The 12,716-nt window shown below is 30.1% G+C and overlaps 2 protein-coding genes and 3 long non-coding RNA genes across 7 annotated transcripts; 2 read left to right on the forward strand and 3 right to left on the reverse strand.

Annotated features, from left to right (window-relative positions):
• Positions 1-473: 473 nt before the first annotated feature.
• Positions 474-4,413, forward strand: LOC107365051 (uncharacterized). Of its 2 annotated transcripts, none has more exons than XR_001569346.3 (5): positions 474-725; positions 878-951; positions 1,021-1,257; positions 2,741-3,255; positions 3,404-4,413. It is a non-coding gene; the product is annotated as an uncharacterized LOC107365051 (long non-coding RNA). The 2 variants fall into 2 exon arrangements; XR_001569347.3 differs by having other exon boundaries at positions 541-725; positions 878-911.
• LOC107365050 (protein spaetzle 3) lies at positions 2,765-5,035 on the reverse strand. Of its 2 annotated transcripts, XM_089269758.1 has the most exons (5): positions 4,781-4,800; positions 4,362-4,709; positions 4,068-4,247; positions 3,026-3,151; positions 2,765-2,937 (listed from the first exon to the last, which is right to left on the reverse strand). In XM_089269758.1, the coding sequence occupies exons 2-5, from the start codon at positions 4,616-4,618 to the stop codon at positions 2,769-2,771; spliced, it is 732 nt and encodes a 243-aa protein (XP_089125884.1). In that variant the 5' UTR covers positions 4,619-4,709; positions 4,781-4,800; the 3' UTR covers positions 2,765-2,768. The 2 variants fall into 2 exon arrangements, with proteins under 2 accessions (XP_089125884.1, XP_015788003.1); XM_015932517.3 differs by having other exon boundaries at positions 4,362-5,035.
• Positions 5,036-5,885: 850 nt separating this feature from the next.
• On the reverse strand, positions 5,886-6,501 carry LOC149093578 (uncharacterized). The gene is made up of 2 exons (XR_016200226.1): positions 6,379-6,501; positions 5,886-6,262 (listed from the first exon to the last, which is right to left on the reverse strand). It is a non-coding gene; the product is annotated as an uncharacterized LOC149093578 (long non-coding RNA).
• Positions 6,502-6,841: 340 nt separating this feature from the next.
• Positions 6,842-8,551, forward strand: LOC107364758 (GTP-binding protein 10). Its single transcript, XM_015932190.3, has 3 exons — positions 6,842-6,965; positions 7,071-7,647; positions 7,757-8,551. Exons 2-3 carry the CDS (start codon positions 7,074-7,076, stop codon positions 8,443-8,445), a joined length of 1,263 nt encoding a protein of 420 aa, XP_015787676.2. The 5' UTR covers positions 6,842-6,965; positions 7,071-7,073; the 3' UTR covers positions 8,446-8,551.
• A 920-nt stretch (positions 8,552-9,471) lies between these two features.
• On the reverse strand, positions 9,472-11,044 carry LOC107364760 (uncharacterized). Its single transcript, XR_003082786.2, has 3 exons — positions 10,823-11,044; positions 10,601-10,705; positions 9,472-10,083 (listed from the first exon to the last, which is right to left on the reverse strand). It is a non-coding gene; the product is annotated as an uncharacterized LOC107364760 (long non-coding RNA).
• Between the last annotated feature and the right edge of the window lie 1,672 nt (positions 11,045-12,716).

A 12,716-nucleotide genomic window follows, 5' to 3' on the forward strand; every position in this document is an offset into this window, starting at 1 on the left:
CTTGGGATAAGAAACTGTCAATCATTCAATGTTTAATCCTTCCTTGGCGATTAAATGTCGATTCATATTTACGTTTACCATTTTAAGACTTGCCTTTTATATTTCATAAATGGAAAGGAAATTTCAATCACATAATAATAATAGAAATAATGGTAATAATCAAGAATAATAACACTGGTGGGTCACGCTATTAACAGTTGATGAAAAAACAGTTAACCTTAAACATGTTTAATACTTTCTCTACTTTTACTTGGTCTCATCAAGGCTTTCAACTTACCTTTTCTTATTAACTAAACAGATGAACATAAATAACTGTGATCTTGTTGGTAAATTGAACAAACAATTAAAAATAACTACAAAAATAATCTGCAAAATTTTCAGTTAACTAATATTAAAATTTGCGGCACAAAAATTTAAAATTTAACTGGCAAACAGTAACGATGGTGATGGTGTTTCTTAATCTTGAAGGCGCCAATTTTAGCTTTCTTATTGTTAATGTAACTCATTTTGTCATCTTAACATTGTTCAGTCAAATTCAGCATTGTACTTTTTTTTATTTGTTTTTCAACGGTAAACCGAATGATTAGATAATGATCTGGTCTTTATTATTTGATTTGCTGCTTTCCTCCATATTAACGGACTTGAATTACATTCTCAAGGGACTGAAGGGATCGTCTTCATTATCTGGTTACCATTGTTATCCATTATTGTACTATTTTTCAAAGGTAACTTAACCTGTCTACATTTTGCCCCTTCTTGTCGTTATATTATTCAATTATTTCCATTTTTCTCCTCTTTCCCTGTGAGTCTTAATATGTTCTACTATCTGTCTAACAATGTATTTTTATATATTTTTTACTATTTCACATGGAAACAGGTAATATCTGACTATCGTTTGATGGTGAAATAAGGTTGGTAAAGATTAGGCAAGGAGTAAAACTCTAGATTGTGGTAAATGATAAAATCTATTTATTTGGCCAATTTAACTATTTCTTTTCTCTATTTTACTTTCATATTCAGATTCAATTTGGAGCTGCGGTACCATATTATGCTGATCTTTTCTGTTGATTAGATAGTAATCATTCTACATTTAGTTCAATGCTGATTGACTGCTTTCTCCTTACATCACCGTTTTGTTTGGGCTTCTCGATTCGCTGTCTTTTTGCTTCGTGACAAATGGACACTTTTATTTTTTTGTTATATCAAGAATTGTGAAATTGCCAATTTGATTATTTGACAGTTTCTTCAATTATGTGGGTTTGTAAACGTTTTACTTAACCTTTTTTGATCACTTTTTAGGATCTGAGTTTTTTTTCTAGTATTGTTATTGATTTAGCATAATCTGGCTTATTTTTCGTCATGTTGTCAACTTTGTTGTTCAGTGTTATGTCAATTTACTTTCTGATTGAAATTTTGTCAAGCATTCATATATCCAATTTAAGTACAATTACATGTTAACTTAACGCCTTTGGCTTTAACTCTAACTAAAAAGGAAAAGAGAGAAAACTAACTTAAATCTATTTCATAGTTTCAAGTTTGCATCTGATTTATATTCCAATTCTGTTTATTCAAATCAAATCAATTTGAAGTATCAATATGCTTAGTTGCATTTACGATTTAAAGTCAGTCGACTAGTTAAATTTAGGCAATACTTTTATAAAGATTCATTTTATTTTGAGTTCATCATTCAGTTTGAATCAACCATTCCATGATAAATTAATGATCAAACAAAGGACAGAACTTATTGATCGTGCTAAAATAATCAGTGATTGTCTTCATTATTTTTTTATTCTTACATGACGCTAGATGGCAGCACAGTTTCTAATTCTCACAGTTTTTTGGGAAAAACTTTGAAACTTTAGAAACTGAAACTTTGCCGTTATCAATTGACTATCCTGAAGAGCTTCTTCTGAATTTGAAAAGCTAATTGAATACTTAAAATTTAAGTCTTCATTTCTTTATGGAAATGAAGGGATAAATTCCATGGATGATTCCATGGAAAAAAATTGAAACAGAAAAAAACATTGATTAATCTCTCTGAATCTAAAAAACTACACACTAATTGTCTCCACTAGAAAACTTCATTCATTTGATTAGCTAATTGTTTAAACTCTTTTCTCTTTGAAAATTAATTTTAGTTCATCTGATTGCCAATTTCGTTGTGTATACTTCAGCCTTTACTCAGCGATCTATTACAATACATCAGTGTCTAACATCAGTTTCTTATTATTAATATTTTGCATTAAAAGCTCAAGTTAAATCCAAATCTGCTTTCTTTCAAAGGTTTCAATTTTATTTAGACTGAATTAAGTCTTTCCAATTCACTTTTCTCAATTTACAATTCAATTTAATCAAAAATTAAACTTAATTATTCTGAATTTAAGATTGTTTTCTGAGAATTCAAATTTTCAATTTCGGTGATTCTAATTTCGCTGCAAAAAATCTTTAATTTTTAAGGCTCTAAAGTATAACTTGAAATAATTTGACTCAATTAGAAATAAATTTTGTCTCTTTCAACTAGTGATTGAGATATTTAATTACAAATCACATATTTAAATAATATGGAATACAAAATTGAGTAATTACAATTATAAAAATATGAAAGTGTTTTTACAATAGATGGCAGTAATTTTTTTACATGTGAAAATTTTCAATTTGTTGTCATGTTGATGTTTTATAAATAAGCATTTTTGTGTCCGCAGTGTCCATTAATTTTTATTTTTTGTTTTCTTTCTCACAGATGACCATTTATTTTAGTCCAAAATTTGTTATTGTTTAAAGATCTTTAAACACCGACAAACACAGCAAGATGGAAATAAAAACCAATCCATGAAAATTCCTTTGCAATCATCATCTGGATCATAAGCGAGTAAACGATGCCATTTATATTTTTGTTCACAAGTGCAATCTTTATTACATCTACTGGTTTGTGATGTGCTGTAAAAAAAGGAAATCAATAAGTAAATTGTGGATATTTCATTTGTTGATGTGAATTCAATTTGGAGTCATGCAAATTTATACTCACCGGCAAACTTCTTGTTGTATCGCCTGTTGTAAATGCTGAGTATTGACCACAGCTCGGATTTTACCTGCTGAATTGGCTGCCCAATAAGGAGTTACAATTTCAACATTGGATTCACACGAATCAATTCTGGACAAAATACAATGGATGAGAAAATATAGTTGGTTAAATTGTTATCATCAATTGATTGCTTATAGAGTCTGCCCATGCAATCATCAACTATACAATTGCTGGTAAATAAAATGGTTTAGTTAAAGTTTAATAGCTACATATCTATCCTAGTCAGCTTTGTTCAGTCAAATTGTCTGAATCTAGATAATCATATCTGTCTCATTCAGGTCAACTTATACAATATTTTTCTACCAATCTCTTTATGTGCAGGTAACCAAATACGTGAAATATTGGAAAATAATTGGCATTATTCTGCGTTATTATTGACAAAATTTAATAAGCACAGTGCTTCTACAAGGAAACAACAAAAGGAGTCTCAAAGAAATAACATTATTTGCGGTTATCCCATTGTAGTGCTATTGAATTATTTTCCAGGCCGATTCAAACTCTTGTTAAGTGTTCAGTCAAAATCTTGTCTTACATTTTTACCTGCTTTTCATTTTGTTCATCGTTTGACTTCTCTTACTAACCCTCACTCTCTCCTACATCTTCATTTTAACCTGTAATAGGTTTCTATAATAATCAAGAGAGAAAGAGAAGAAAACGTGATCTCCAGGCTGACCACAAGAGCAATATGAAAAGAAAGTCCATTCTAAAACTCGCTAGCAAAAGATAATTATGATGACTTACAACAAAGTTAAAGACAGAAAGATACTTTTATCCATTTTTCTCATTCCTCTTCAGATTATTTGTGCCTATTTTCATCTTCATCCATTGAAAGGTACAACAAATAATTGTTCAAAGTCTCATAAGCCTTGTTAAAGCAATTACGATTAATTAGTTTTCAGAAAATATTTATCCTAAATATTTAGACATTTTAAAAAGAGCTTAGATTCTGAAATCGGGCAAAGTTTTGGAATCATTTTGGACTTACCTGTTATCATTGAATTCTTCATAACTAGATCTTGGAACTCGAACTTTACTCTTTTTATCAGCTTGATTATCCAAATTTAAATGATCATCAATTTGTCCATCAAATAACTGTGATAAATTTTCTCCAAACATTCGTTTTATCAAAGCTTTATTTTCCTCTATGTAATTTTCAATGTTTTTCCTGCAAAACAGTTAAATTTTGATGTTATTTTCAATTGAAGTAACAATATGGAAGCTTGAATATATCATAACAATATCGCATGAAAATACAATTTTGATAAACGAAATTAATTACCTTGGATAAATTTGACCGGGTGAACCACAATAAAGTTGATTACTTTTCTTAACACATGGATATCCTCTAACAATTTGATTAACATTACTATTAAAAGGTGTAAATGATGAAGAATGGTCAGTCGATGATGGTTCTGAAGATGATATTGATGTATCATTTGATAAATGTACATTGATGGTTTCACTTGCCAAGATTTTGATGAAAGTGAATGTAACTAGTAAAAAAGAGGTTAAACAGAGGCTTTTGTAGGTAATCATCCAAAAAGATTCATGGAAACGGTTAATCAGACCAAATCAACAGGTACTATAATAATTAATCTTAATATCATTGAACACAAAAGGTAAAGAACTAATTATCAGGTAACAATGATGAAACATTAAACAAAAATCAACAGATTCAAAGGATAAAATTAAACGTACAATTTGTATTTCTTTGCAAATTAAACAGTAACATTGAAAAAAGTAAAGGTTTTTGATAAGGTGAACTATGAGAATATAATTCGCCTGGAAAAAAGAACAAAATGTTCAAGTTTAAGTCTCAAAGTTGGCAGGTAAAGTGATAGAAGAGGAAAAAAAGAAGACGAAGATGATAATGATGAGAGAGTGAGATGAGTGAAAGTCATGATGAAGATGGCGAGAATGTAAAGCGACTCTGTGTGCATTTTCATTTGTTGCCGTGGGAAATGATTATGTTGATATTTATTGGGAATAAGAAGTAGATGTAAGATGATGGTCAAGAGGAGGAGGAGGAGGAGGCTTAAAAGGTTACCGAGGTAGAGGGGGAGGTCGAGGCACACCCTGAATTCTGTAAACAGAAAAAAGGTAACCATGATTCGGGGGCGTCTGTTGAAGCTTCATCATCATATTTTCTCGTACCTTACACATTACCCTCACCATCATCTTTAAGCGTCTGGATAACCAGTCACGATCTCATCAAGAGCCGAGCTTTATCAGTTTTTAACAATCACTTTTACCTCTAATTTGCCAAACTAACATAGTCATGTTTCTTACTAATAATAATAATATTCATCATCATCATCATCATTATCATCATTGCTAACATCAATTTTTTTTCCTCTCAGTTTATTTCGTTCTTCCTAATCCACCATTGAAGCCGTCTTTAACTTTGCCGTCTCTTGTCCTTTTTTTTATCGTCTCACTTTCATCATCAGCAAGTTGCTCTGTACGATATTTGCTAAAATATGGAGGAGTATTAATTTTACTTGATTGCTGTCAGTGGTCATCACAGTATTTTAACTAATTTCATGTTTCATTTCTTCCATATCCAGTTTGAGCTCGTGAATCTCTTTCTTTTGTTTCTCAATGACATAACCGCTCATTTCCTTTTTTAACAAGTCTCACGATTTTTGGCCAAATTCTTGTAAAATAAAGTATCTTCCTTCAACTCTCTTCTTTTCTTTACTCACTTGTCTTCTTTATTTTTTACCTGAGTTGCACAGTCCACCAGAAAGATTAAAAAAGAGCCTTAAGGAGGTTTTTTTAAGTTAAAACGAATTACATGGTATCAATGATTCGTTCTTGCTTTATTTTAAAGTTCATTAAATTTCTATTGGTTTTGTACAACCTATTTATTTAAGAGATGTAATTCACTATTTAATTGTCATATTGAATCTTGATTGGTTCCTCAAGCTTGAATCCTTCTTGGCTTTTGAAAGTAATCTTGTCCTCCTCATCTTTCTTTACACCAAACTGATTTGCGATTCTTTCCATTTCGGCTTTCATTAGCGCATTTGCTTGGGCATCAGACTCAATGAAATCACCCTTCTTTTTAAATTCAGAAATCTTATCCAAAAACAATTTCTGAATAGAATCCGTGGCAGTGGCAAGACCTCTAGCATTGATGGCAGTTCCTCGAAAGATGATTCTTGAAAGAGACATTTTCTACAAAGGGCAAAAAATCAAAACATTAATCAAGGTTGAACATCGGACGACAAGGTCGGACATGCATTTAAATTAATTCATTTAAAAATCTAGATGAAACCAGGAAAAAGACTTACCTTTAACAAATTAAAACACACTTCACAAAGCAAATAATGTGATAATTAAATAATAATTTCAGGAATAATCAAACAATTAGTTGATTAGGTTGTAAATTTGTATCACTGCAAAACAACAACAAATCCTGTAATACAAATCATTTACACTACAGAGAGCTACTGCGGTCTTGCGGCACAAGCAGTAAATTACAGATTAAAGGAGCGGTTTTTTTAAACTTATTTCACAAGTAATTTTTTTAGTTACAGATTAAAGCTCGATTTTGATTCAATTGTTATTTTTTTGGCTGTTAATACTTCGTAAAACCTTCATCCATAAGGTTTCATGCGACGTAAATCACTAATTATTTGTTTGAGTGGAATTAACAACGACGTGAAAATAATAAAGTTTGAAAAACCCGCTTCTTAATTCTGCAATTTACTCTTTGCTCTTGCTACAAGCGTTGTTATTTGTTTACATGTGAAAAAAATGTTATACTGTTTAATAAATTGTTGATTTGCCATTTAATCAACTAGAAAACTATAAGTTGATTACTCTTGAAATTGTAATTTAATATTATGTCGACTGTTGTGTTTATAAACTGTTAATTGTAAGTTTTTTCTAAGATTTTGCTTTGTCGTAATTTCTTGTATTTGTTTAACCCGCAAAATTAACTTCAAACTTTGATTAATGTTTTGATTTTTTTTCATTGTAGAAAATGTTCATAACTAAAGTTGCATTTCGAGGAATCATCCTAAATGTTAGGAGTTATGCTACCTTCACTGATTCCACCCAAAAATTAACCTTAGAAAAAGTGTCTGGATTTAAAAGAAAGGACAATTTCCCTAAGTCTAAATTGAAAAGCGATTTATTAGACTATTGTGATTCACTTAAATTAAAAGTTATTGGGGGTTCAGGAGGTAATGGATGTCCAGTGTCAAAGGCTATCGGTGGTTCTGGAGGAAATGTAATTGTTACAGCTTCAGACGAGATTGATGATCTTTCATATATTAAATCAAATTTTCCTGATCTTAAAGCTTTAGCTGGTCATGGACTGGATGGACGAAAGTCCAGACTGGTTGCACCCGATGGCATTGATTTGACAATTAAAGTTCCATGCGGGGTCACATTATTCAATGAGTTTATGAGTCCAATTGGGGATTTAGTCAAGAATGGTGACTCCAAAATTGTTGCTCATGGAGGACAAGGTGGAAGCGTAAGGAACAATTTTTTCGGAGGTAAAGGACAATCACAATGGATAACTTTGGATTTAAGATACTGCGTTGACATAGGTAATTTTAATCGAATAATCAAACCCATTTTATATCTTATCATACTCAATAACTTTCCTTTATGAAAACGATCAAACACTTTCTTAAATATCAATTTGCTTTATTAAAGGTCTTGTCGGTTATCCAGATTCTGGAAAATCTCTTTTACTAACCAAACTATCGACATCTGATCAATATCTCATCGGATCACCAGAAAAATCGTATAAAAGTAAAAGGCCTTGGTTGGATGATATTAAATTCAAAGATGGAAGACTTATAAGCTGTGTTGATTTACCTAGTCTTGTAGAAGGAGCTCATTGCAATGATGGTCTTGGTCACCATTATCTGAAACATTTATATCATAATCAATTGATTCTTTTTGTTATTGATGTTCATGGATTCAATCGAGGAATATTTCGCAAACCAATCGAAACGGTGCTTTTACTCAACAAACAAATTGAAATTTACGATGATAGATTTTTATCTAAACCAGTCTTAATTGTCGTAAACAAGATGGATTTACCTGGAGCTGATGTTGCTTTCGAAGAGTTTATGGTAGACTTAAAGAAAATTTATTTACAACCTGATGAATGTGATTTAGATAAATCAATTTTACCTCGTAGATTAATCAAATATCAAGATATTATTCCAATATCTTGTCTTCAAGATAGAAATATTGACTATGTAAAGCAGCGTGTTCGTGAACTAATTGACTTTAATTATATGAGTAAGCGCGATCCAGACTGTCCTCGTACGTTCATTAGTCTATTAGATCGAGTCATGGAATCCAGAAAACAAACAAAATTTAAATTGTTGTAATTATTTCGTCGTAAGTAAAAGAGAGTCTCATTAAATCAACACGATTTTTGTATGTACAATATTTTGTATTATTATATTAACATATAAATTCACCTTTTCTCCTAAATTTTTGTTATAATAATTTCACCATTTGAGCATTGAATCTGCTTGTCAATTGACCGGAATAATTAAGCTAATTATTCATTATATTGTCAAAATTAAGTCAATGATTGATCTTTCGGTTTTGTCACTTTTGTTTGTATTGATTATTCAACTTACAATTTGAGAAACACTATTTCAAAATTACTTGAAGCTTATCCTGAAAAACAATTGTCTTATTGTCATTATCAGGGGTGATCCTTAGTCTAATTAGTGAATACCAATTAGTTGGAATTTCTTTCTTACTAATTATCACGCTATTTTATTCTTTAATCAAGTGAAACAGCTCAATCGATAGCCTGGAGGATCGCAATAATTAGAGTCGAAATTGATAATTGATTGATCTTGATCAGTACTGTTTGGTTTGCCATTTTGTGGCCTTGCCATTTAGCTTCACTCATTTGATGATGGGAAATGATATTAGAAATTACTCGTCAATAATTGTCTCTGGCCGATCGTAAATTAAAAACATTGTTAAATTACAAATAGCAACAGTTCAACAGTTCAACAAAAACTGAAGAATTAAATAATCAATTTTTATCCCTGGTTAAAAGACTCTATCAAACTCAAACTATAATTAGGCGATGAATATCATTCCAATTGCTGTTCTAATGAAGGATGGTTGAGCTACTAGCGCTTATCAAACCATTTTGTAAAATTAACTCAAGTATTTTCGTGGGTTAGTGTATTAGTGAATTAATAAAAACATACAATGCAATATTATTGATTATGAATGTTACATAGCAAATTATTAACAATCAAACGGAAACATTTTTTCATAAAATCTTGCGAAGTAAACTTTTCTCAATATTTAACTTTAGTTAGGTTAAATTTTTCGTTAATTTTTCTGGTGATAAAAATTATAAAAGAAATGATTGGAAAAGTGAATTTTGTTTCATAAATAATTATTCAATTTATTGTATCATATCAATGACAGAGTTGAAAGTAAGTTTTCTTTTCATCTATACAAGGCTACATTTAATCATTTTTCAGATCAACTGATTAACAATTAAATGAGTGAGAATTATTTTGAGAAAAAATGAAATATGAAGCAAAAAAGAACTTTCCATCAATTGATCGATACATTGTGGCTGGATAAATGAATTTAGAGGGTCCTTTGGGCAGGATGATGATGAATAAGGTAGAAATGGATTGGCGAATTGACAATTTGGTTGTTTCTAGAGTTACTGAATGACAGTTGGGCTAATCAGTCAGTGACCCTTCACTTATGCCAACCTCCCCAGTGTTGTTGTTCGTGACCCCAGCCATGGTGTTCAGCATGGTGAGTGTAGACAGGTATGTAGACATATTTAACATGTTGCTTGTGTCCGCAGCATTTGTTATCCTTGATGATGATGTTTTCACCGCCCTTTTTACCACCAGAGTTCAAAATAATTTGAGAGTGTTTATCCTGGAGCACAATGTTGGATCCTCCTTTGTCACCAGCATAACTTAAATCCATAAGGCACCAAAGGCAGACAATTATGGCGAAAACAATAACTTTTGGAGACATGATTAGAAGAGAATTAGTGTTTGTTTTTTTGGTAAAAATGAAAAATGAATGAATCACAACTAAAGAGTTGACTGTTTTGTTGTTGTTTGTTTGAAGACTGGTAAGCAAGTTGATAAATTTACAACAATGAAATCAGCTTATATAGTCAACTAAAGTTGGCCAAATTCTGATTGGTAAACACACAAAAATTCATAATTTGATATAATTCGATGGTAGAAACTCTAGAGTTAGTTAGAAGAGGAAAGAAGAGGCTGAGCAATAAGGAGGGAACTGAGTAAAAAGAGAAGTAAAAGAAAGTGAATTGTTAAAGATTGGGTTAATTGTAGCAGGAACTTGATACTGAGGTAAATTGTCGTGCTTAACCAAGCAAAATTGGGCCCGGTAGTTAGTTGACATAAGCATTGACTGATAATTTAAAACAACAACAACTAATACATCAGTTAACTTAATAATCAACATTTAATTTACACAACAACAGCATGTTCAATTTTACATAACACTTACCTTGTTCAACGCATCTTGATCTTGGTCAAAGGTTACCTTACCTCGGTAACTTTACAATTCAAGTTAAAACATGGTCAAACCCGGTTACTTGGTTATCTTAATAACCTGGAAAAATAGATTAAAAAGAAAATAAATCGGTTAAATGATCAAACTAAATATGATTGATGATGTTTAACATGGACAGTAAAACACACATAAACACAAGATAGGAAGAGAACCAACTTTGCTCAATATTTGCTTTTACAATCGGAACTGTCCAGTTGTCCACAATTTATCATTGCTTGATAAACCAAGTAAACTGCAATTAGCCAGGCTTCAACTGTCCCATCTTTAATAAAATTACAGTAAAAAAGAAAAAATAATTACACAAATGAACAAATAAACAAATTAACGAAGTAAATGTTTACCAGAAATCTCAACAATTTAACAGCTGATGCACACTTTACATTGACAACCAATGACCCAATGAAACCGCCAAATTTGATTACCATTTATTTAAAGCTTTAATCTTAACAAATTATATTAAATTTTACAGAAATTTATGAAATTAATCTTAATTTTGCCATTTTTAAATCAATATATTTCCTTTGATATCTTAATAGTAGCAATTTACAGGTTAAAATGATGCATTCCAATAAAAACCTTGACGCTATGTTAACCAATAATTCAATTGAAATCAATAAATTTTTAAGTGTTGAGAGTTTAATATCAATAAACTTAGAAGCAATAAAGCAAAATGTATCAAATGTAATGTTCAATTCCTTATTGGAATCAGCAATTTAAGTGTTAACCAGAAAAAAGATGATCATCATTTTGATATCAATATTTTACCATTCAACCATTTGACCACAATTGAAACCCATTTACGTGATTGTGACATTTGAAATGAGAATGAAATAAGTTCATATTGAACAATTAAAAATATGCTAAATTATTGGTGTAATTTGTTAACCAACAAACATGAAATGAAATGTAATTAACTTTAAATTTGATTTGCAAAACTTATATAACTGTGACTAGGAGTGATTAACAATGAACAAGTTAACAAGTGTGAAGTGAATTGTAAAAATTAAAAATGTACACTTTTTTTTAATTTGTTTATTGCAATTTACTAATCATTTCTTGATTATTATTGTTAAACTTTCTTTTTTTCACGTTGATGTTACTTTAATTGCTCTTATTATCATTTGTTGTAATCACTGAAATGGTTGTTGTTAGTTAACAATTGGTGTGACAATTTAGCGGAAACAATTGATAATCTATTTACCGGAAAGCTAAATCTAATATTCACATCACAATTTATTTACATTTTAATCTTTAATTCTTAATCACAATTATTAATGTTCGATATTCTTTAATTGAAATTGGTTAATCAATTTTTCCATTTTTGTTACAATTCATTGTTACAACAATTTAATCGTTTAAACTCAAGCTATCAATCAATTGGATATAAACTTGGACCATTTTCATTTCGATTTTGAACATTTTTCATTCTCGATTTTCCCATTTCTCTTCAAGAAATTAATTTTGTTTAATTGATTTCTTAGTCAATGTTGATTGCAACAATTAGAGTCACTCTTTTACTTTGCTTTTGCTTTACAGTGAAACTCAATTAAGTCAATTATTATAATTAAAATGAAATCAACAGGTTAATAGGAATTGATTATTAACTAAACTGTGATAATTTATTATGAATATCATGACTATTATAATCATTTTTTACTGATTATCACATGAAAGTTTGGTAACATTTAATTCCGGTTCAATTGAAATGTTAACCTTAACAGTTTAACTTGCTAATTATTGGATATTTTGCTATTGACTTTGCCTTTTTCATGCTAATTAATAGGTTTATCCGATAATTTGCTCTTCAATATTCAACAAATTACTTAAATGTTCATGAATTGATCAGTGAAAAGGTTTAATGATAACGCAATTACCAAATGATTAGCTTTTTGTCAAAATCATTTTATATTTACCAAGATATTTCATGTTCATTTTCAACTTTAATTTGATCGTCTGAATGTTACATTAATTTACAAGGATAGTTGAGTGACAATTTATTGACAGTTTATATTTACAATTAACATTAATTATTTTAGATTAAGGCTTGATA

The sequence above is a fragment of the Tetranychus urticae genome, chromosome 3, assembly GCF_039701765.1.
Source record: "Tetranychus urticae isolate SD_2017Ah chromosome 3, NJAU_TeUrti_SD_1.0, whole genome shotgun sequence".
NCBI lineage: Eukaryota > Metazoa > Arthropoda > Arachnida > Trombidiformes > Tetranychidae > Tetranychus > Tetranychus urticae.

Bases quoted from the DNA above. Each gene is read 5' to 3' on its own strand.
- LOC107364758 (XM_015932190.3), top strand. From the start codon at position 7,074: ATGTTCATAACTAAAGTTGCATTTCGAGGAATCATCCTAAATGTTAGG. The intron at 7,648-7,756 runs GTAATTTTAATC...GCTTTATTAAAG, and splicing joins AAGATACTGCGTTGACATAG to GTCTTGTCGGTTATCCAGAT.
- LOC107365050 (XM_015932517.3), bottom strand. From the start codon at position 4,618: ATGATTACCTACAAAAGCCTCTGTTTAACCTCTTTTTTACTAGTTACA. The intron at 3,152-4,067 runs GTAAGTCCAAAA...TATTTTGTCCAG, and splicing joins GAAGAATTCAATGATAACAG to AATTGATTCGTGTGAATCCA. The intron at 2,938-3,025 runs GTGAGTATAAAT...CTTTTTTTACAG, and splicing joins ATACAACAAGAAGTTTGCCG to CACATCACAAACCAGTAGAT.